This window comes from Arabidopsis lyrata (assembly GCF_000004255.2).
Source record: "Arabidopsis lyrata subsp. lyrata unplaced genomic scaffold ARALYscaffold_7, whole genome shotgun sequence".
Lineage (NCBI taxonomy): Eukaryota > Viridiplantae > Streptophyta > Magnoliopsida > Brassicales > Brassicaceae > Arabidopsis > Arabidopsis lyrata.
Genome location: NW_003302549.1, coordinates 2,662,295 through 2,684,654, shown reverse-complemented (window position 1 = coordinate 2,684,654; position 22,360 = coordinate 2,662,295). Strand labels below are relative to the sequence as shown.

General features: G+C 36.0%; 5 protein-coding genes and 1 non-coding gene across 6 annotated transcripts; 4 read left to right on the top strand and 2 right to left on the bottom strand.

Moving 5' to 3' along the window:
* Positions 1 to 86: 86 nt before the first annotated feature.
* Positions 87 to 3,480, bottom strand: LOC9305203 (SH3 domain-containing protein 2). The gene is made up of 10 exons (XM_021016486.1): positions 3,225 to 3,480; positions 2,607 to 2,720; positions 2,459 to 2,528; positions 2,208 to 2,359; positions 1,837 to 1,938; positions 1,497 to 1,697; positions 1,333 to 1,395; positions 1,058 to 1,210; positions 742 to 816; positions 87 to 619 (listed from the first exon to the last, which is right to left on the bottom strand). Exons 1-10 carry the CDS (start codon positions 3,282 to 3,284, stop codon positions 503 to 505), a joined length of 1,107 nt encoding a protein of 368 aa, XP_020872145.1. The 5' UTR covers positions 3,285 to 3,480; the 3' UTR covers positions 87 to 502.
* A 121-nt stretch (positions 3,481 to 3,601) lies between these two features.
* On the top strand, positions 3,602 to 5,387 carry LOC9305202 (40S ribosomal protein S3a-2). Its single transcript, XM_002869085.2, has 7 exons — positions 3,602 to 3,733; positions 3,862 to 3,909; positions 4,003 to 4,108; positions 4,334 to 4,471; positions 4,557 to 4,742; positions 4,824 to 5,024; positions 5,113 to 5,387. The coding sequence occupies exons 1-7, from the start codon at positions 3,723 to 3,725 to the stop codon at positions 5,209 to 5,211; spliced, it is 789 nt and encodes a 262-aa protein (XP_002869131.1). The 5' UTR covers positions 3,602 to 3,722; the 3' UTR covers positions 5,212 to 5,387.
* Positions 5,388 to 8,637: 3,250 nt separating this feature from the next.
* LOC9305201 (GATA transcription factor 3) lies at positions 8,638 to 10,271 on the top strand. Its single transcript, XM_021019586.1, has 3 exons — positions 8,638 to 8,992; positions 9,218 to 9,501; positions 9,599 to 10,271. The coding sequence occupies exons 2-3, from the start codon at positions 9,223 to 9,225 to the stop codon at positions 10,124 to 10,126; spliced, it is 807 nt and encodes a 268-aa protein (XP_020875245.1). The 5' UTR covers positions 8,638 to 8,992; positions 9,218 to 9,222; the 3' UTR covers positions 10,127 to 10,271.
* A 985-nt stretch (positions 10,272 to 11,256) lies between these two features.
* TRNAE-CUC lies at positions 11,257 to 11,329 on the top strand. The gene has a single exon. It is a non-coding gene; the product is annotated as a tRNA-Glu (tRNA).
* Positions 11,330 to 11,377: 48 nt separating this feature from the next.
* On the top strand, positions 11,378 to 13,270 carry LOC9303180 (NADH dehydrogenase [ubiquinone] 1 beta subcomplex subunit 9). Its single transcript, XM_002869083.2, has 6 exons — positions 11,378 to 11,655; positions 11,750 to 11,791; positions 12,422 to 12,503; positions 12,641 to 12,696; positions 12,794 to 12,869; positions 13,002 to 13,270. The coding sequence occupies exons 1-5, from the start codon at positions 11,524 to 11,526 to the stop codon at positions 12,833 to 12,835; spliced, it is 354 nt and encodes a 117-aa protein (XP_002869129.1). The 5' UTR covers positions 11,378 to 11,523; the 3' UTR covers positions 12,836 to 12,869; positions 13,002 to 13,270.
* Positions 13,271 to 14,695: 1,425 nt separating this feature from the next.
* On the bottom strand, positions 14,696 to 17,679 carry LOC9303179 (arginine decarboxylase 2). Its single transcript, XM_002867061.2, has one exon. It carries the CDS (start codon positions 17,080 to 17,082, stop codon positions 14,959 to 14,961), a length of 2,124 nt encoding a protein of 707 aa, XP_002867107.1. The 5' UTR covers positions 17,083 to 17,679; the 3' UTR covers positions 14,696 to 14,958.
* Between the last annotated feature and the right edge of the window lie 4,681 nt (positions 17,680 to 22,360).

Sequence of the window (22,360 nt, the reverse complement as noted above, 5' to 3'; positions counted from 1 at the left end):
TGTTCCGTTTTATCAGGAATTCCAATCGAACTTTACGTTTGATAAATTGCAGAGTGGTATTCAAATAATGTACTAACACTTTTGCGTAAACTTGAAAAATAATCACTTCTTCATCAAGTTTCAAGGTTATCAAATGAAAGTAGATTGGACAAAAAAAATCAGAAGTAAAAAAAAAAACCAAAAGAAGTGAATTCACATATGAAGATAAACAGAGATTTGGCGTTTACATCAAATGCCAAAGAGAAGATCCAAATCCAATATTGAGATAATACCTAAAAACTGAACTCTTGTTCAAGTGGCATCACTACTAGATTCAGAACATCGCAGAAACCCACATCAACTCTGATCCTCATGAACGTTAATTCAATCCGATAATGTATATGGACTTCTGCTTTAGCTGGTGAATCTTCTCTTTCTTTTTCTTTCTACAGAACACACACAACTCTTCTACAGAAGCAACTCAATTCCATAACCAACAAAGAACGATGTTACCTTCGAATTCTCAGAAAACTTCGGACACTTTGCTAGCAAGAACTCGTTCCCGTCTTTCAATGTAATCGTAAGGGAACCAACCGGCTTTGCCTTTGCATTCACCTTCGGCCCATCCACTGCCTGTAACCTGACAATGACAAATAGACAAATGGTATATGAAACAAACACTATTGAATAACTGTATCGGTTAATATGGATTAAAGGAGCCTTTGTTGGTTTTCTCATGTGGGAGTTGGTTTACTATCGAACCTTTCTAACAACAACGTATTCACCAGTTGATAAGCTGAGCTCGACATCTGTCACACCGTGATATGGGAACAAAACCTGAAAACGTTTTTTTAAAAGGAAATAATATGTTATAACGGCACATCAAACGAGGACCAAAAGGAAACAACATGTAGCCTGTCTTTTCGGTTCTCTAATCAAAAACAGGTTATATACATCCAATGCCTACGTGGAGAACTTATAATCCTGTTATCTCTTTGATACTTTTACTACCACTATAAACAAAAGTTTTAACTCGCTAAGGAAGGTACTAGACAGCATTAAAGACTGAAAAGCATACCTCTCCTAAGAAGTAACCCATGCTATCTGTTGACGTGTCATGCATCTGAGATGCAAACACTCCATTAGCTTCCTCATATGATGGAGGTGGCGGCATACTGTCTGCGCTTGAGGGAGTAGAGGGAGCTTCTATACGTTGCCTCTCAGACACCATCTGTAGGTTCAAAAATGTTCCATTTTGCCCTTAATTGATTCGTATAATGATAAACTGACTGTCCAACAAGAATACTATTACTATGACAGGAAACTGAAAGCTGTAAACTAATGCACACCAACCTCTCCTTCGAGCTGGTCAATTATTTGGAGGACTCTTTGATGGTAAGCACGCTCAGATTCAACCTGAGATCAGGAATGAACAATACAGTTGTTACAAAAGAAGTACATATGGGTAAGTAAATCAAAGTTGACCTAAAAATGGATCTTGTAACCAATCGCACTACCATTGACAGAAGTCTTTCAAGAGTCAATTTTTGTTGTTGATCTTCAACGGAAGCTAAAGCTGAAGCAGCTTCTTTCCCCAATATTGTCATATTTGATTTTAGGTCTTGAAGTTTTGCTTCAGCAGATTCCAGTTTCATCAAGATGTCAGGATTACCTTGAGACTCTCTCGCCTTTGCTTGGCGTCTGGCAACTTCTGTAGCCTGTTTAGATTTAAAGCAGGCGGATGAGTAAAATTCTATCATGGTAGTAATAACAAATGGCTAGTTCTTGAAAGAGGAAAACACCCATATTTCTCATAACGATAATCAAATTGCTTCATGGTATTATCTTTCATGGTACCTGAGCTTCGGCTTCTTGGCGCATTCTGTCATAGCGTTGAGCAAGATGTCTAGCATCCTCCAATGGAGCTCCCAAAACCATTGCCCGTAATGGCTCAGCAACCTAACAGATTCAGGTTTAAAATTCCAGATTGACATATGAATGTAGTCGCCAAATCGCAATAAAGAATGAACCAAGTGAACACCATGACATTAATTGACTTTAAGGAGTATGTAAGCAACAGTATCTCCCAGATAAAAGTAATAGATCTTCCCACAAATGGCAGTAATTCCACTAACGATGGCAGGAATGTAATTCTTTGTGTAGTCAAATCGCATGCAAAAGATATGTGCTAATGCTTAACACTTTGATGGAAGATGAGAAAGACAAACCTGTGTACCGAGAGCCTTCAACATATTTCCACGCTCCTTCTCCATTTGTGCTCGAGCTCGCCCATAGTTCAGTGCAGCCCGTGTTAATACGTTACCATTCGTACATGTATTTTCTGAACCATATTTCCTGCTATCCTCAGACAATTTCGTCCCTGAGGAACAACAATGAAAGCCAGGCATGTGAGCCAATTCAAGTCTCTAACAGAAAGAAAAGAGATATTATAAGTCAACACTCGGATCAACAAAATCACCTATTTCAACTTGTTTTGACCCAGTGACTATATAACCTTCCACACCACGAACAATATCTCTTTGGTAATGCTGTAAAGGAAGTATGTATGAGTCCAAATCAATAGTGATCAAAACTTTAAACTAGTCAAAAACAGCTCAAGAAATAACCTTGGCAGCACGAGTGGATATGTAAAGCTTTTCTAGCTTCTGATGCTGATTAAGTTCTGCTTCATCAGCTAAACCAGAGCCATATCCTCCTCCTCCAAATTGCTTGAACACAGCCTTAAACATTCCACAAAAACTACTAATTAACCTCAAACTCGAGAACAAAAACACCCGATCTCATGGTAACTTGAAACATGTAGCACCAAGATGTTTATCTATGACTACAAAATCTTTCAAATCCCAGCTCAAAAAAGCGAAACGTATTCACTCAAATCAATTTTGATCTTGGCATATAAAAGTATCTAAGCCAAACAATGCTACATGACCCATTGACATAAAAGACATCACAATTGATTTGACTGAAACTTCCCCAATCCTAAAGGATTTTACCCAATCTCACATCGAATCAAGGAATTAATAACACTCAGATCCAATTAATCATTAAGTCAAAAACCATCGATCAGAAAAAAGCTAGCTCCTTCATCATCACCACATTATTGATTGATTCACCAGAAAACCAACGAATCAACAAAATCACAATAGAAGACAAAACAAAATCTAGAAAAAGATAAAGAAACGGGATCTAAGCAAATGGGTAAATCAAAAGTCAAGAAATTTAACCTGCTGTTGTCTCGCAACTTGTTCTCTCAACCTGCTAGCTTGTTTTCGAATTGCATCCATTCTTCACCAGATCAAGAGCTCTTCACAAATCTTCCTTCTTTCTTCCTCCTTGTTACCTTTCTTCCACTTTACGAGTTACCTCCGGTTACTTGGAACAATTCAGAGAAGAAAGAGATTCGAAATCGTCAAAAATGGCGTTGAGCTCAGCACAAATTTTCTCTGCTTTCGAACACGAAGAAATCAAAGATAAAGAGAGTCTCTTTCTCAACAAGAAGTGTTCAAAAGGTTATATATTGGGCTCTCTATAATGGCCCATTGGGCTTGAAAATCAAATCCACTAAGTTTATTTCATCTCAAAAACTAAAAAGACGCAAAACCCTAGACATATATAAATGAAAAGCCAGTGAATTAGGGCTTTCTCTCACTTGTTGAAGCCGCTTCTTCTTCTTCTTCCTCACTGTAGCTCGTCGTCGCTACACCATCTGAAGACCCCAAACCATGGCTGTCGGGTAAATCCTTCTTCGCATCTCTCTCTTCCTCGCTTATTTCTCCAGATTCTGTATCGGAATCTGTCATTTGATGATAGCTTCGAGTATATCATGTTCTGATGATCTATGGTTTTGTTCGGATCTTATAGGAAGAACAAGAGGATTTCAAAGGGTAGGAAAGGAGGAAAGAAGAAGGCGTGAGTAACTTTATTCCCTCAATAAAATTTTGTCAGATTTCTAATTGTAATCAGTATATAGTTCTGTTAATTGAATTGTTATTGATGGTGCAGTGTTGATCCTTTCTCCAAGAAGGATTGGTATGACGTGAAGGCCCCTGCTTCATTCACCAACAGGAATGTTGGCAAGACTCTTGTTTCCAGGACTCAGGGTACCAAGGTAAAATGTTCTTATGTCTATTACTTTATACTCGGGAGTTGTTTAGGGTTCTTTGTAAAGGTTAGAGCTTTCTATGTTTTGATTCAATAGGTATCTTATGGCATAGATGTTAGGTGTAGAGATGGGCATTTGCTTTTTGTGGGTTTCATTATTGGAGTAATAGGAATTGCATTGTGATAGTAAAGAGTGTTCCTTTGTCATATCTGACGCTGTTAATATAAACAGATTGCCTCTGAGGGACTGAAACACAGGGTTTTTGAGGTTTCTCTGGCTGATTTACAAGTAGATGAGGATAATGCCTACAGGAAGATCCGTCTTAGAGCTGAAGATGTTCAGGGAAGGAATGTCTTGACCCAGTTCTGGGTAAGATAAATTTCACACCTTTGCAGAATTCTTGTACCAAAAGTCTTATTGATACGAAGTTATGTTTTTAATCTATGATCTGTAGGGTATGGATTTCACAACCGACAAGCTAAGGTCATTGGTGAAGAAGTGGCAGACTTTGATTGAAGCCCATGTCGATGTGAAAACCACAGACGGCTACACCTTGAGGCTGTTCTGCATCGCCTTCACAAAGAGACGTGCTAACCAAGTGAAGCGTACTTGTTACGCTCAATCCAGCCAAATCCGTCAGGTAATATACCATGTGTTTATCATTGGCTTTCTGTGAACTGAAGATTAACATTTTCCTTGTAATGTTTCTTGATTCTTGTAGATTCGCAGAAAGATGAGTGAGATTATGGTGAAGGAGGCTTCATCTTGTGACCTCAAAGAGCTTGTGGCCAAATTCATCCCAGAGGCCATTGGAAGAGAGATTGAGAAGGCAACACAGGGCATCTACCCGTTGCAAAACGTTTTCATCCGTAAAGTGAAGATCCTAAAGGCTCCCAAGTTTGACCTTGGAAAGCTCATGGAGGTAAATTGAAATCACATTAATGTCGTCACTGTTGCTTCAGTCTTGGTCTAGCCATGGATCTAACTCTGTTTGTCTTGTTTTTCTCTAGGTGCATGGAGATTACACAGCAGAGGATGTTGGTGTGAAGGTAGACAGGCCAGCTGATGAGACAATGGCTGAGGAACCAACAGAAATCATCGGAGCTTAGAGGACTATAGATTTGTTTGTTTTTCGCTGGCAAAAAAAAAAGAACCTGATGTTATGTCGCCATTTGTGTGACTGGTTTTGGATTCGTTTTTGATGGATATCTATAACTCTCTTATTGTTTATCATGTGTTACCTTTTTTTATATTAAACTCCTTAGTTCTACTTTTCATTACTGGATTTGCCCTCTTTTTGATTGAAATGAATCAGTTATGAAAGTTTAAATTCTTAAACTGTCGTATAGTTGTAGATGTTTGAGTACTTTGAAAGTGTTAACATATCAGGCATGATCAAGAATTTATTGAATCAAATTATGTATCGATTAATTTCGTTTGTTACAAGTACACTATAATAAGTATCTAACTCTGCTATTACACCACATCGAATTACCTCGTTGTATGATCTTCAATTATTCGACGGAGTCAAATTATCCTCATCTCTTCAGTGTTGCCTTTGATTCGAATAATGATTAGCTGTTTAGTCTGTAAAGACTTTTTTTTATTTTTCTTAAAATTTATTTTGACTATGGTCCGTGATGAATGATTACAATGTTTTGTAAAATATATGTAGTGGTTCAAGTGGATTATGTTTTGTTAAAACGCAATGAATATGTTTTGTGTTAACTTTTTTCGTTTTCGTTTTCGTTTTTTCTTATTTTTATGTGAGATACAAAACACATTTAGAACATCAATTGTGGCGGAAATTTACGTTTCGTTATGTTCTTTTTAATATCTTTTTATAATTAAGTGATATAACAACTATATATATTTCAAATTTGCGATACGGAAAATACATTTGCATCATGAAGATAGATTGGATCTTAGGTAAATCAATTGAAGTTTTATTAGGTAAAACTTTCTAGGTTAGATATTGTGAATACAAGAATCACTAACGCAAAACCACTTGCATTGATTACAGGACTTGAAACTCTCACCCATTTTCTTGACGTCAAAAATGATAAAAACTACTCCATGTTTAAAAAGATAAGAAAAGGAAAGAGTGATGATGATGATGATGCGTATTGAATCGACGAATAAGAGGAAAATGGGACACGTTCTCTTTTCCCCCATTACGCTCTCGTCACTCCTCACCAGCCTGCTCCCTTTTTCAATCTTTTTCTGTTGTCCCCTAATTTCACGAAAATTAAAAAAATATATATACCAACTTTCAAAATAGAAAAGCTTCAAACACACATTAATGTGTATAGAGTGACACGAGTATAAAGCCCCATACACTAATAAACTAAGGTTGGCAGAAAAAAATAGACTACCAGTACCAAACTAAGTGATCGTAACGACTCTTTCGAAAAAACCAACCCCTATATCTTGTCTTAAGACCAATTATACTAAAAAGGAAGATTTTATAATTGTAAGGAAAGATTACTTTGATACTTATTAAAAGTAAAATAAAATTTTTAAAAGGATTTGGCTATAGTGGTTGCTTTGGTGAACTCCACTCCAACGGTGGTGGTTTGCACCATCTCCAATTCTCCATTCCCATCACTACCAAAACCCACACTTCTTTTTTTGTTTGCGTAGTGTATGTTAAAACTTAAAAGGAACTTTATTTATGCTGTTTTGGGGTTGGCATAGTGTTTCAATCGAATTTGAATTCAACATTTGTTTTTTTGTTTTTGTTTTTTAATTGTTTTTTTTTTTTTGTCAACTTTTTAATTGTTTATTTTGAAAAATAAAAATAAAAATGTTCAAGGAGTTTCGGTAGAGATGATCCTAATTCTGTTTATTACAAATCGACGTAATCCAGATTGACATCTGATCTATACATATATATGATATATCCTGTAATTTTTCATAGAATAGAATCAATATGCTTAATGTGTCTATCGGAATACTATTTTCTCCTTTTGGTTACCTAATCTTATATCTAATGCCAAAAATAGCAGAACATAGAAGATTGGATAGATCATATATGCCCTTGCCCATTACCGACTGCATGGCAATGTTTTGTTATATAATCGCGTAACCATTGTTTGTCACTTGTCACTAACAATTAATGCTGAAATACTATTATCTTTATCTATTCGAGTCAAAAATGTTACCATTAAAAAAAAAAAAAAAATGTTACCATGCATACTAATATGTTTTAGACTGTATTACATAATATATAAATTTGTATTTCAGCTTCAAAAATCTAATTGATTATATGAATTTTAAAAATGAATTCAAAATTAGCGTTTTTATTAGAGTTGTGACCTTGGTAATGTAAAAATCAATTTATGCTTCATAAATTGTTTTATATTCTTAAGGTACGAGGCTAAGTGAGATTTCTTATTATTTTCTTTAAATATTTGCATCTCAGGGCTTTTTTTTTCAGATGCATTATGGGACATCTACCTCGATTAAAAGATTTTAGATTGGATGATTTATAATGTTTGAAAAAAAAAAAAAGATTCGATGATTTATATAGATTTCATAATTTGTGGTATTGTTCTTGTAACTTTGTTTCATTTGGACATTTAGTTAGATGTCAAAATTTCTTAAGATGTCAAAAAGACTAGATCACAGGTTTAATCGGTGACTTTCAATGACACTAGTTTTAACACGACAAGCAAAATATTTTTGTTTTTGTCAAAGTACAAGCAAAATATTGTATGTAATATAAAATTGTTAATGGTAGTATATTATGGAATACTAACAAATTCAACATTTGTAAATCTTAAATGTTTCAGCATTTCCTTATAAGAAATGGTCAACCCTTTTGACAAGACTAGCTAGCTAAATTGGCATGGACAAGGAACACAGCATCATGATATAACCCTTCACAATAATTATAATAAAATCAATCAAATTTGTATTGAATAATGTGAAACAGACCTGACTTATCAAATATGTGGTGACGAAGGATAAGCCCAAGCCAAAAACATCCACGTAAAGAACTCATTGATTAGGTCCAAAGAAAATTGGAGAAAACAAAGGACGTGAAAATAAAAAGAAATCAGCACTTTTTATCTCTTTCTTTTCGTCTAAAAACAAAATCTAATACTCCCTCCGTTTTTGAATAGTTGTCATTTTAGAGCTTTTTTTTTGTTTTAAATTAGTTGTCGTTTTAAGGTAATAATGTAATTTATGCCAATAACTACCCAAATTACCCTCATTTTATTGAACACAAATTATTTGTAAATAATTACTTGTCATTTTTATGAGGTTAATATAGTCATTGTATACATTTTCTTAATTTGTCCAAATACAGTTAAAATGACAACTTTTAAAAAACAGAGGGAGTAGTAAGTAATAACGAAATGAGCAGCAACAAAAATTGAATAATTAATCAACTAATTTATAAAATATGTAAACAATTCTTAACAAGTCTTGTGAGCTTGAAATGAAATATAGAGGCGAGTGGATTAGACTTAATCCTGATTATGATCCATATTTTACATTGAATAAAGGACACATCGTTTTACACGAAATTGAAGAGACAAATAAAGAAGAGGAAAAGCATTGATCCTGAAATACCAATCTAGTATCATTCGTGAGAGAAGATTTTGTAATATTCCATAAACTAGAAATTAGGGGAAAAGAAAACAAACAAACAAAAGAAAAAAAGATAGGAAGAAAGAGCTTTAACTTTTGGAATTGGAAGAAGCACAAGCACACATAAAATTCACAAAGTCTCTGTTTTACCTTTTAACCCCTTCAAGAATCATCCTTTAACTTCAGTGCCCTCTTACTTTCTCCTCTCTCTCTCTCTCTCTCTCTCTCTCTCTCTTCCTCTGTTTCTTCGCCATTCTCTCAGCTTTTTTGCTTCTTCTTCGTCTTTGTCAGGTAAAGAGATACGATGAGCATATCCCACATACCTCTTTCCTCTTCACATCTTTCTAATTTCTCGAAAGTTTGCATGCGCAGACTTTGTTATAGATCATAAACTTTAGCTTTTTAGCCTCCTCGTATGTATGTTTTGTTTATGGTTGTTGTAATAGTTGAGAATTAAGACTATGTCAAGTGAAACTTAAAAAGATTCTTCTATATGTATATGTGTATGTGTTAAAGAGTTAATGGAGCTGTGGACAGAAGCTAGAGCCCTAAAGGCAAGTCTAAGAGGAGAATCTACTACATCTCTGAAACATCACCAACTGATTGTGTCGGAAGATTTAAGCCGAACTTCTTCTTTGTCCGAAGATTTCTCCGTTGAGTGTTTCCTCGATTTCTCAGAAGGTCAAAAAGAAGAAGAAGAACTTGTCTCTGTTTCTTCTTCACAAGAAGAACAAGAACAAGAACAAGATTGTATCTTTAGTTCACAACCTTGCATCTTTGATCAACTTCCTTCTTTGCCGGTAAATTTAGAAGCTTCCTTTTTCTTTTTCTTTCTTATAATTAAAAGATATTTATATTTTCTTGATTTTTTTTATTTTTTATTTTGTGATATTTTAGGATGAAGATGTGGAAGAGCTTGAATGGGTATCTCGTGTTGTGGATGATTGTTCATCACCAGAAGTCTCACTTCTCTTAACACAAACCCACAAAACCAAACCAAGCTTCTCAAGAATTCCGGTTAAACCAAGAACTAAACGGTCTCGGAACAGTTTAACCGGTGGTCGTGTTTGGCCACTCGTTTCAACCAATCATCAACATGCAGCAACAGAGCAGTTGAGGAAGAAGAAACAAGAAACGGCCGTTGTGTTTCAACGAAGATGCAGCCATTGTGGCACAAACAACACACCACAGTGGAGGACCGGTCCGGTCGGTCCCAAAACTTTATGTAATGCATGTGGAGTCCGGTTTAAGTCTGGTAGGCTCTGCCCGGAATATAGACCGGCGGATAGTCCGACGTTCTCGACTGAGATTCATTCAAATCTACATAGGAAGGTTCTGGAATTGAGAAAGAGTAAAGAGTTGGGTGAAGAAACAGGTGAAGCTAGTACTAAATCAAACCAAGTCAAATTTGGCAGCAAGTGGTAGATAAGACTTAGGTAAAACCTACTTTTTGTAACATTATCTGTAGTGTTGTAATTTAACAACTTGCTTCTTAACATTTGAAACTGTTTCAGGAACTAGTCTTAAGTAAACAATGGTATTCTATAAACAAAATCATGTTTTTTAATGATTTATAAGACCACCACCACCACTACTACTACTTAGAATGATTTTGGTCCATGTGTAGTGGCTTATAGACTTTTTGAGTAAACAAAATGCCAAATGGAAGAATCATCTTGAAAACTCCAGAATACTGTAGTTTGTGATATAGTAGATAAAAGAAAGAAAAAAGCAGGTCAAACTCACAAAACCTTAGTCCACTTCTTAGTTAAAGAGTAATTACTTTACAAGATCTACATCTATACGTTGAATAGTTGTGCTTCAAAGAAAATCAATCCCTTTTGCAAGCATAAAATGTTTAAGCATGGACTACTGACTATTGTGACAACATGATTAAACACAAGTACACAACATACACATAGCCGGCACATGGAATTTACCAGCTTTAATTTTCTACCTACAAGTTCTTAATTCATATCAATTGTTACATAAAGATTTTATAATACAAGGACCACACTTCCATGGACCCTTTGGTCAGTAGTTTCATAAGTGTTCTTTCATAAACTAGATTTCAATAGAAAAGTAGCTTTATCATGTGCTATCTCTTTCTGACTTTCCCCAAGCACAACCACCAATCTGAAATCTATAATCCTTTGGATCTTCTTTTGTTTCAAAGCAACGCAATCTCAACTTGCTCATTGATAACATCAACAAATTGTATTTTATTTTGTCTCCAATCAAGGTTCATAGCACTAATAAGGCTTCAAACCAGTGTAAAATAAACAAAACAATATGATACATTAAGTCTATGTTAACTTAAGACTCTTTGCTTCAGATATGAATTTTGAAAGATCTTGATTCATGAAGCATAGGGTAAGTCTATCTTACCTTAAAAATTTTGTTTGGAAATGTTTTTTGATGCTACAAATTACAAATATTTGCCTAAGCTATATCCAAAACAAAAACAGATGGTACATGATACTCAGCTCTCACCCAAGAAATTTGGTAATCTTTTTTCTCTGTTAAGTTACTTATATCTTTGACTATGTCAACAATCCGTTGTAGTCTAGCTGGTCAGGATACTCGGCTCTCACCCGAGAGACCCGGGTTCGAGTCCCGGCAACGGAGTTTTTTTTCCTCCTCCTCTTTTTTTATGGACCGATTTCTTGTTTTAATTCAAGCTCGAACTCAAAGGCCCATTTGAAACTTCTTCTCGGTCCCTCTAACTGAAGCAGAAGGTTTCTCACTGTTGAAAAAAGGGAAATTAGAGGAAGAAGAAGAAAAGAGTGTAGAGAGACCCGAAATCAACCGGAAATCAGAAAATGAGCGGAGTTTCGACGGCGGCGTATTTTGCGCGTCGAGCGGCGCAGAAGGAGAGGGTTCGAATCCTCTATCGCCGTGCCCTTAAGGATACTCTCAATTGGGCTGTTCATCGCCATATCTTTTACCGTGACGTAAGTCTTTTCCTCAGATCTCCGAATCGGACTTTTGATTTTTTACCGATCTCGCATTTTGGTTTTGATTTCATTGTTCTTCGTTCCTATTCAGGCTTCTGATCTTCGTGAGAAGTTCAATGCTAACCAAGATGTGGTTTGTTCTCTTCTCCTTTCATTTTACATACCTCTCTTTGCCTTGTTTGATTATTGATTGTTAAAATGTTTCAATAATCTGTAGAAATGGACAATTTTTATCTTCTTTTGTTTGGTTGAATTTTGGTAGAGAGACTTTAGAGATATGACCATAACCATGTAAGTGTGTTTGGATGAGAAAATTGGGGACTTTTGTTGTGGAAACGTGTCTACTGGATTTTCTCTTGCTAAGTTGTTTAGATTCTTTGCTATTATCAAAGAAGTGAATGTGTGTGGAAGCTTGTTTCACAGATGCCTCTGCTACGAATAGGTAGGAGATTAGGGAAATAGAGATGTTGTTCAATGATTCGTGTGTTGAGTTTGCATTTTCACTCATTATCATTACAATTTGGAACTCTGGTTTTCGCAATCCATCAGCAGCATATGATTAATGTTTCAGTGCAATCTATGAAATGTTTTGTTGAATTCAAGTAAAGGATGTACCTTTTTTAAAACTGGTGTTGAGAATTATATAATGAAATTCTTTTATTCAGCTGCGAACACAATGACAACATTGCTGATTACAATGTACGTTTGAGTCTCTCATTCTTGTTTGTCCCTTGATATGATCCTTTGATTGGGGTATTTGAAGGAGGATGTCGACAGAATCGACAAACTGATTGCACATGGTGAAGCAGAATACAACAAATGGCGGCACCCTGATCCTTATATTGGTAAGCATCTCAACACATGAATTAGTTGTGGTGGATATGTTAGGAAGAAATGTTTATTAGCTTTATGGGATTCCTCTCACATAAGAAAACGAGAAAGCAGTTCATTTCCTCCAAACGACTTACTTTTTCTGTTGTAGTTCCATGGGCTCCTGGTGGCTCAAAGTTCTGTAGAAACCCGACTCCCCCTGCTGGGGTAATTTTTCGTTCTCAACACTTACCACGTCCTTTTTTCATGATCTCCCTTTCTTCTTTGCAAGTTCTGATCTTTTTTTGGTCTGTGACTGATGCAGATTGAGATTGTGTATAACTATGGTCTAGAAGACAACCCATAAACCTAGCTTCCATATTTTCACACCCATCAATAAAGTAAGTTAGAGAATCATCAAGTGCATCCACAATAGTTTCTCTTAATTCTAGTGAATGTCCCTCGATATATCCAAATGTCGCAGTGGAACCACTAACACGTTATATGTCAATGGTGTTTGTTATCTATTGCAGATTGAAGCATCCGATGGCTATGGTTTGGAGACGACTTTCAAGGTTGAAACTTTGAGGGACCCATTGTTATTTAAAAAGATGTTTCGTTCCAGTGAGACAATATCTTGTTTCAACTTGGTTTATATCTTTCATCTAAAACATTTCCGGCTGCTCTTGAATCATGGATGTTGGACCATGAAAACTTGTCAACAAGATTGTGTTCTTTTTTGCTTTGTTCAAACTTGGCTGCAAATCAAATACCCGATAATGAATAGTATAACTCTAATCTACTGGTCTTCTTACGCATGAGGCTGTTTCTTCACAAGGAATATTTCGAAAGAGACGAGTTTAATCGAACAACATCTCATCGTATTCACACTTAATCCCTTAATTTAGTCACTGAGTCTAAAAAAGGGTCTGTTGTTCTTCTGTCTCAGTTGTTTTGATAATCAGCTTTGTCTCCCTTAATAATTGTAGAAACGCAACGTATAAACACATTCCAAATCTATTGGAGACACAATTTGAACCATAGGTCGGAAATTTTGGGTAGATAGGAATCAGTTATCTAACTTTGGGAATCGGGACCGATCACTGCAAATTGATGTCGTCACGTAACACTTGGCATTTTTGGTAAGGACCATGGTCGGGAAAAGTAAATGCCGATTCCAAACCCAAATTGCTAAATTCAAAGCAAATATGTTATAGGATTGGATTCTTCCAACCTTAGCCCCATTTTCACTTGCTAATCGTCAATCCCACGGCGAAAAGAGACGGTTACAGTTTTGCAAAAGAAAATAAAGAGCTAGGAAAAAGATTAGTAAAAACAAGATTTTTTTGCATATAATGTTTTTGCAGTTTTGGTTGAATTTGTGTTTGACATTTTACGGTTTTAGAAGATTTCGAGGAAGGCTTGAATTGATGATTCTCCCATATTTTTAAGAACGAATGATAAATTTATTTCTAAGTTAAAAATACAAATATTCAACAAAACACACACCACAAAGTGAAACGGTCATCTACAAATTGATGACATGAACCTTAGTATACTCTACCATCTTCGTCAAAATTTTCACCTTTAAATGTTAATCCTTCCGTTTTTTTCCGCAGAGTTATATGCTTTTTTGCATGATCGCCAACAACCGGACAAGTACAATGGAAACAACACATTATCTCGAATATGAATTTATTTTCTTCTTCTTCTTTTTTCATGTCAAAAATGGGTCCAAAATTACTTCCACGTAAAAGGAAATGTGTTCCACCAAGCCGGCAAGCCGTGACGTAAAAATAAAGAAAAACTAATCGATGCTGCAAAATACATAAACACTCAATCATGAGCCACATGATCAAATAATCATTTAACCGCTTCCCAAAACCTAATAGAAGATAAAAAAGATGTCAGTCGATAATACACATAAATGTCAGAATCTAACATCTCCATGTGGTACTTGTGTGTAGTGTCTCCTTCACGCATAACAACATCGGCCCACGACGCCGGTTAAAAGATGCGGCGAACCTGATCCCTTCAAAAAAAAACCAGACAAAAGTTTTTATTTATTTATTAAATTATTATAGAGTGAAAAGAACTTGTTCACGATTTCTTTGTTCACGATGCATCGTTTTAAATTTTGAACTAAAAGAATAACTCATAAATTCTAACAAAATGAAAGAAATCGTCTAATGGCAGCAGACAAAGCTCATAAAATGGTCTTCTTTTATATGGTCAATTTTTTTTTTTTTTTATAAATAAAGAAAACGGGAACGGCTACATTTCAAGGGGCAAATAAATAAAATAAGATAAAAAGATCCGAGTTTCACAAAAGGCTTTCATAATTCGGATCTTCTTACTTAAAACCTTAAACAACGATGGATCATGGATCTCATCATGTTCTTATTTAATAATTTTTATTTAAAGAAATCGTACCATGACGATTTTACGATAATATATTGCAACAACAAATCACTCGACGACCACCTTTTCTCACGCAGAGACGTAATCGTAGCCGTCTTCGTCGCAGTAGTAAAACCCGAGGTTACTGATCGCAGCTGAAAGAGAGTTACTTGGTGATGCCTGCTCAGTCGCAAGATACGGCATGTTGTGGAACGAACGGTCGAGGCAAGCCGCGACATTGTTGAACTCAACATCTTCTTCTTCCTCTTCATTTTCACCTTCGCTACCACCTTTGGTATGCATCATTTCCTCTGCTCGGTGCTTTAGGGTCTGAAACATTAGCTCAGGCTCATGCTGCATTGCTCGGAGAACATCAGCTGAGGACTGACCAGGCACGGCTCGGGTCACTGCAAAGCTGTGTGGTCCATCGCTCTGCGAGACCCGGACAACGCTTGGCCCACCAAACAGGTTGTGGACTCCACCGAGAGCCTCCTCGTAAGCCCCTCCAAGGAACATACCCAGAAAGTACCCTCCACCGCCATTGTTGTCCAGCTCGTGCAACGGCAAGCTGGATTCGCCGCCTATAAACTTGTCGATCTTCCCATCGCTGTCGCATGTTAAATCCGATAAGATCCCACGAACCCCGGGCCTTTGGTCAAGCTTATGGATAGGAACTATAGGAAACAGCTGATCAATCCCCCAGAGATCAGGAATCGAAGTGAAAACCGATAGATTGATATTGTAAGTATGAACCGGATCCGATGCGCCTATAGCCTTCAACACCCACTCGCATAACCCATCAACAGAAGCTAATTGCTCGATGCTCAAAACACCTTCTTTGAAACCTTCAACACACCTCTGCTTCAGCTGATCGACATAAATGAGGCAGCTCTCTTGGTCTCCACGCATCACAGCGGCGTAAAGATCCTCGTAATTGGCTCGAGCTTCCTCATTACCTTCGAGCAGGAACTGAATATCTTCAGGAGTCGCTTGATGCACCATTGGTTTAACCGCTGAAACAGCTTCAAAGATCAACACAGAATGATGAGAGACTATTGCTCTACCGCTTTCGCTGCATATTACCGGATGTTTCACTGATCTCCTGTCACACACAAACCGAACAGAAGCTACAACAGCTTCAGCATACTCCTCGAGGCTATAAGCAACAGAGAGATCCGATTCTCCAGACTTAGACCCATCGTAGTCAATCCCCAAACCACCACCAATATCAATAACTTTCATATGTGCACCAAGACGCACAAGTTCACAGTAAAGCTGAGCAGCCTCGGCGACACCATCAGAGAGCAAAGAAGTCGACGGAATCTGTGAACCAATATGAAAATGCAAAAGCTGGAGACAATCAAGCATACCAGATTGGCTCAGCTTCCTCAATACACGAACAATCTGAGTAGTAGTCAATCCAAATTTGCCCTTTTCACCAGAAGTTGATCCGAAATGACCCGAATGCTTAGTCCTCAGCTTAGCCCTTAACCCAATGACAGGCCTCACATTCATCTTCTGGCTCAAATCAATAACCAAATCAAGCTCTTCTTCTTGCTCAAGCACAATCACAGTATTCAACGCCAGTTTTCTCCCAAGCAGAGCCAAGGATATATACTCAGCGTCTTTGAATCCATTACACACAAGAAATGCATCAGGATTACCTTTACACAAGCAGCTCATAGCAAGAAGGATCTCAGGTTTAGAACCAGCTTCTAATCCAAACCGAAACGAAGATCCAAACTTGACAATATCCTCAACAACGAATCGATCTTGATTACATTTCACAGGATAAACACCTTGGTAATGAGAATCATATCCTTGACTCTTGATGGCGAAATCAAACGCAGATTGAAGACACTCGAGACGGTTCTTCAATACATCAGGGAAACGAACGATTAACGGGAGCTGCAATCCCAAACCACCGGAGGATTTCGGATCCGTCACCTTCTTAACGATTTTGAGCAAATCGATGTCTTGGTGAGGTAAAGTTTCAGAGCCATGAGGACGAACAGAGATGTTACCAGATGAATTGGCTATGAAATAAGGAGCTCCCCATCCATCGATTCGATAGAGAGACGATGAGAGAGAGGTAGACCAACGGCAAGAGCTGTCAACAACGGCGGCGGCGGAAGTTGGTGACGACGGGATAAAGACATCACCGGCGTAGCCAGGAGGAACAAAGGACGTATCAACGCAAGCTAAAGCAGGCATCTTTTCTTCACCCTCTTATCAGCAAACGATCAACAATCTCCCTTTCCAAAGAAATTCTCGATTTTGTGAAGAAAAAAAAAACTTTCGAGAGACGAAAACAGAGCAGAAACTGAAAAATCGAAGCTTTTTTTTTTTTTTTCTAATAATTTCCCAGATTTTGTGAAGGTAGGGGTTTAAAAACCGCCGAGGCCGGAGCCTCGGCTACCCCCTCAGGAGAAGGCAGAAGACGAATCTATCCCCGCCGTGAAAACCACCTCTCGCAGCCCTTCCCGATCCGAGAATCTCCACGATGAATAATTCAGAAGAAACTCAAAAAAAAAAAAAGGAAATTTTCCAAATCTGAACCCAACAACAACAAAAATTCTCTAAAAGATTCTCCCAACCATGCAGAACTGTTGGATTTGAGGTGGTGAGGAAATAAAAAGAGGAAAAGGAGAGAATGTGAAGTATTTCACGGGGAAATGCAAGAAAAAACAGAGACGGAAACCTAGCGGAGAAGACGGAAATGAAGAAGAGAGAAGAAGGCGTGAGTTTGTTGAAGGCAATCGGCACTTCTTTATATAGCAAGGAGGAAGGAGGAACCAACGTGACAAGGTTATGACTGAGGCAAGTTTGATTTGGGCCGTGGGGCCCATTTACGATTACGTTTTAATATAATTTTTCTTCAACATTTTTTCCTTTTTCACTCTGTTAAAGGAAATTTATCCTAGATTTGTTGTTTGACTAGTAAACCATGATGTTTTTAAATAGACTCTGATTCGTATAGACACAACTATGAAATTTTACTATTTTCATGTGTTGACGTGTTGTTTTTTTTTTTTTTTAAGTGTTGTTTCTTTGGTCCACTTTTTTTTTTTTTCCCCGTTACCTGGCTGGCTCCACACAATTTCCTAAAATATAATTTTCCTTTTTCTTCAACATTTTTATTTTTTTTCACCCTATAATGGAATTTATCTTTAATTTCCCAGACTCTGATTAGTAATAAAAATAGCGATATGGTCTGATATATCATTCATATAGACAATGATTAATATTTACTATTTTTCATACGTGATGACGTGATGTGTTCGTTTCTACTCTGTTGGTCCACTTCGTTTTTCCCCTTTGCACATTTTGAATAAATAATATCAAAAACGCTCTTACGTATTTTGTAAAAATGTTAGAAATCAATTGAGAATATAATTTATACTTAAATTTTTGTATGAAAATGATTTGGAGTTTCTTCATAACATATATTAGAATTTAGAAATCAGAATAATGTTGAATAATACTAACAGGCTTCAAGTAGAATTCAAAAGTAAATGTTTTTTTTTTTGGTAACAAGTTAGAAGGATTTTTTATATAGAGAAGAAATCTAAAAATAACCTTTAAATATATACTGGACAACAACCGCAGTTAAATTTTGTAAAAAACTTTATAATCTTTAGTTTATCAATCTTCTATCTTCCCTACATTGAGAATTACTGGCAACTCGTGTAACTCATGTTGGTTGGTCTACTAACTTTATTTTTTTTGTTTTTTCTGTAAAACAGTGTATTGAAATTTATTTTTCAAACCACGACAACAAAAGAAAGTAACTGTATTCGAAGTTTTAAATTGGTAAAAGGAACCTATGTTTTTAACTTGCACTAGATGGATCATGGATGGACCATTGAAAGCTTAGAGTACTATGTCTATGACCAATAATTGCGTAATTTGGTAGTAACATGTGCTTAATGGACTATTAAACCTTAGACAATGTCTCTTTATCACACACACAAAAAAAAACATTACACAATGTCTACCAGTTGTTTTAAGACAAAATGAAAGTTCTTCTTTTTTTTTTTGTTTTTTTCCTGACGACAAATTTCCATGTTAGCAAGTAGCAATAGTAAAAGTGTTCTTTTGTTGCTGATAATGTAAAAAAAACAGGCAATTAAATAAATTAACCAAAGTAATAATGTAGAAAGAGAAAGAAAATAACAAATACATTAATGAATAGTGATATTTTGGTTGATGACTTGATGCTGTCTGGTTTTAAAAAGAACACTCGGCTACGAGACGCCGCGTGGCGTCCTTACGTGTGGAGTGGTTGTGTTATGATGTTTCGTCTCTGCTTCTTCTTTTGCCATTTTTAGGTTAAAAAAATAAAAATTGCGCCGCTCGTCTTTACACGTGCGATTTATGGTCTCTCCTATATCGTGTGACGCAATATTATCGAATCTGAAACGATATCCAACGACGAGAGCTATGATTTTTTCAGTCCAACGGATCAGATTACGCCATGTGTATGTTCTTGTTTTTTCCTTAATAAGGTGCTGTTATCATATTTAAATGCGATCGAAAACATTAGAGAGGGCCATATTTGTTGATTGCATAGATTTTGGAAGCACGTAAATAAATTTAGTGACCTTTCTATGTTTCTAACATGTTTTTGTTTATCGCACTCTTTTAGATCAACATCGTGTATCTGGTCGATTTCTCAAACCCGATACCAAAACCTACTCTATTTCGAGGGTATCTGGTCAATTTCTCAAACCCGATACCAAAAACTATTATTTTTGAGGGTGATCAAGTTCTTTGACATGAATTTTCTGTAAACTTACCATCACATAGGTCAAAAATGCAAGAATCTTGATTGGTCTAAACAAAACAACTTAGCTTATATATAGTGGAAATCATACTTACCATCACATAGGTCTCTGCTTGCATTTTACTTTGGTTGTATTCTTTTTGTTTAGCTATTTCGGTATGTCGTCTTTTCATTTCCATTGTGGTTGATTAATAAGTTGTATGCAACATATAAAAAAGAAAATAGTATAAAATTTAACATTTACACCCAAAAAAAAAAAAAAAACCTCATGCATAACAAATCATAGGGGTGTGATCCCCTTCCCCTGGATCCCAAACCAACTATCACTTCATCATCTTCTTTGGGTTCTTTGTTTTGCATTTAATCACATATATATTATACAAATTTGTATTAGGGTTGTAGCAAATCAATAACACTGTTACTGTGTTACACTAACACAAACCACAATATTTAGACAAGTGAAAACACAATACACAAACCACAATATTTAGACAAAGTGATGAAAACATTGAACTAAAACTACTTAGTTATTGTTAGTATAAATGTGAAGAAGCATCGAGTTCTGGAAACATATGGATTTGGCCAATCCATAATAATTGAGTTGTTGAGAAGGTACACTAAATTATAAATCCACTTTTTGACAAACAACTTGATTGTTGTACTAGCAATAAGATGAAAGCAAATCGATTAAAATTAGTGATACTAATACCAATAAGAAGAACCAAGTCGCCTTGGTCCAGTGGTAAAGGGAGGTAATTCCCGCCACCTGGGTTCGAGTAGCATTGGCCACCGGGGTTCGAGCAATTTAATATGGTTTCCCCGGGTCCCGGGATTAGTCTTTGGGCCTAGAAAGCCTTTAAGATCAACTGAGTTATAAAAAAAAAAAAAAAAAAAAAAAATACCAATAAGAAGAGTGGAGTATGCAACAATTATCAAAGAGAAAAGAAGTGGAATATTCAGCAATAGAATCAGGAAAAGAAAACGCGTTGACGGCGGTAAACGGCCGTTTACTGAACGCGGACGGCACACGTACACTATTCTATTCTTGAATATTCCACTTCTTTTAGTGCTCTTTCATACAAACTATTCTATTCCTCTTTATCTTCAAAAGAAATACAAAAAAATATTCGCATTATACCTCAAATTAATGATATTCGTATTATAGTCGCAATCGAGATCGTAAATCCCAAAATCCCATCGGCCAACTTACTAAACATAGGTCCTTATCATGTGGTTGTGATGGTCAAATTAAGGCTACGCAATGACTTTGGTACTCTCGATAATCTATTCTATTTACTTGCCGTGTCCAACGTAAGGCGGTTAAACAATTTTGCCATGTCATAAAGCAAACAACATTTTCCGTTTATTGTTTGCTTAATGTAAACTATGGGTCTTAAATATATATGACAAAGGCCTCAACTCTTTTAAAGTTTTTAAGTGTAACTTGTACATATGAGTATGCGTTTATCAATGGTAAAAACTCGTAAATTTATATTCAGAAAAATGTGGGTTTTTATATGTATAGATGATGGTCTCACTTGATCCTATAAGGTATGAGACTTTCTTTTAATTCGAAAATGATGAATTGTAAATGTGTTGCAATTTCTTTTCCACTCTATAGTAATTCGACAAATAAATGAAATCAATTGTGTAGTTGTCCTTTAATGTTTGAGACTTTAATTATTGTTTTAGGGCTTAGGTTTCGCCGCGTCTTGAACGGCATCGTGGACGATGGGGTAGTTAGTAAAGAGTGAGTGGGACAAGACAACCCACACAAGTTTCATATGGTAGATTCTGACATATTTAATCCTTTTATTTATTACGCTTTGGGAAGCGGTTGAATGATTAAACTGATACGTGGGATATGGTTCATAATTGAGTTTATTTTTCTCTGGTATTCTCACATGTATGTGTGTTACTACTAAACATAGTTGCTGTTGCTAATTTCGTTGATTGTCTTTACTATGTTAGTAAGTATAGCAAGTATAGTAGCAACGGATTCCAAACCAATTATCTGTCGTTAAAAAAATTGAGAATTACCAATGAACTTAACAATAACATCTTCTTCTTCTTTTTTATTGATAAGCAACAACCTAACCTAAGGTGAAATTATTCAATTAGCAACGACATTTTAGTAGTTAATTTGGTCGAATTACCAACGTTTTATGTACATGCGCATTCGGTGTTTTTTTTTTTTCTTGGAAAAATACTGCAATAAAAAGACTGTCTATAATGATTACATCAAAGTGAAATAACAGCAAATTTGTGGTTGGCGTAGAAATACAAGAAAACAGGTTTGTGATCGCCATTTGGACAGATGTCGTGGTGGTTATCTCCATATAAACAATTAAGCGTTTATAATCTATGTATTATATTGATATATACACATATTTATTGCGAAGGAAAAACATTACACAATTTTAGAAGGTTTTTTTTTTTGGGAATGAACTTTTTTTTTTTTTTTTTACAGTCTTGGGTATGAATTTATATACCAAGTGTATGTAAAAGTCTTGCATATAGTAGTTGAAGTTAATGAACATTATTTATATTTCACTCTTTGATTAGCCCCTTTACAGATTGAAAATGTTAAAGTGGACCTAAAACTAAAAAGTAAAACTGAGAAAAAAGGTTTCTTAAAGCAAAAAAATGAAAAACAAACCCGTGATGATCGAATTGTTATACTCCTATGATTGATTTGAAGGTTGG

Excerpts from the sequence above, each read along its gene's own strand:
- LOC9305201 (XM_021019586.1), top strand. The coding sequence starts at position 9,223 with ATGGAGCTGTGGACAGAAGCTAGAGCCCTAAAGGCAAGTCTAAGAGGA. Across the intron at positions 9,502-9,598 it reads ATCAACTTCCTTCTTTGCCG|GATGAAGATGTGGAAGAGCT; the intron begins GTAAATTTAGAA and ends GTGATATTTTAG.
- LOC9305202 (XM_002869085.2), top strand. Across the intron at positions 3,910-4,002 it reads AAAGGAGGAAAGAAGAAGGC|TGTTGATCCTTTCTCCAAGA; the intron begins GTGAGTAACTTT and ends TTGATGGTGCAG. Across the intron at positions 5,025-5,112 it reads ACCTTGGAAAGCTCATGGAG|GTGCATGGAGATTACACAGC; the intron begins GTAAATTGAAAT and ends GTTTTTCTCTAG.
- LOC9303180 (XM_002869083.2), top strand. The coding sequence starts at position 11,524 with ATGAGCGGAGTTTCGACGGCGGCGTATTTTGCGCGTCGAGCGGCGCAG. Across the intron at positions 11,792-12,421 it reads TCAATGCTAACCAAGATGTG|GAGGATGTCGACAGAATCGA; the intron begins GTTTGTTCTCTT and ends GGGTATTTGAAG. Across the intron at positions 12,697-12,793 it reads ACCCGACTCCCCCTGCTGGG|ATTGAGATTGTGTATAACTA; the intron begins GTAATTTTTCGT and ends TGACTGATGCAG.
- LOC9305203 (XM_021016486.1), bottom strand. The coding sequence starts at position 3,284 with ATGGATGCAATTCGAAAACAAGCTAGCAGGTTGAGAGAACAAGTTGCG. Across the intron at positions 2,529-2,606 it reads TATCCACTCGTGCTGCCAAG|CATTACCAAAGAGATATTGT; the intron begins GTTATTTCTTGA and ends CTTCCTTTACAG. Across the intron at positions 1,211-1,332 it reads TTGACCAGCTCGAAGGAGAG|ATGGTGTCTGAGAGGCAACG; the intron begins GTTGGTGTGCAT and ends TTGAACCTACAG.
- LOC9303179 (XM_002867061.2), bottom strand. The coding sequence starts at position 17,082 with ATGCCTGCTTTAGCTTGCGTTGATACGTCCTTTGTTCCTCCTGGCTAC.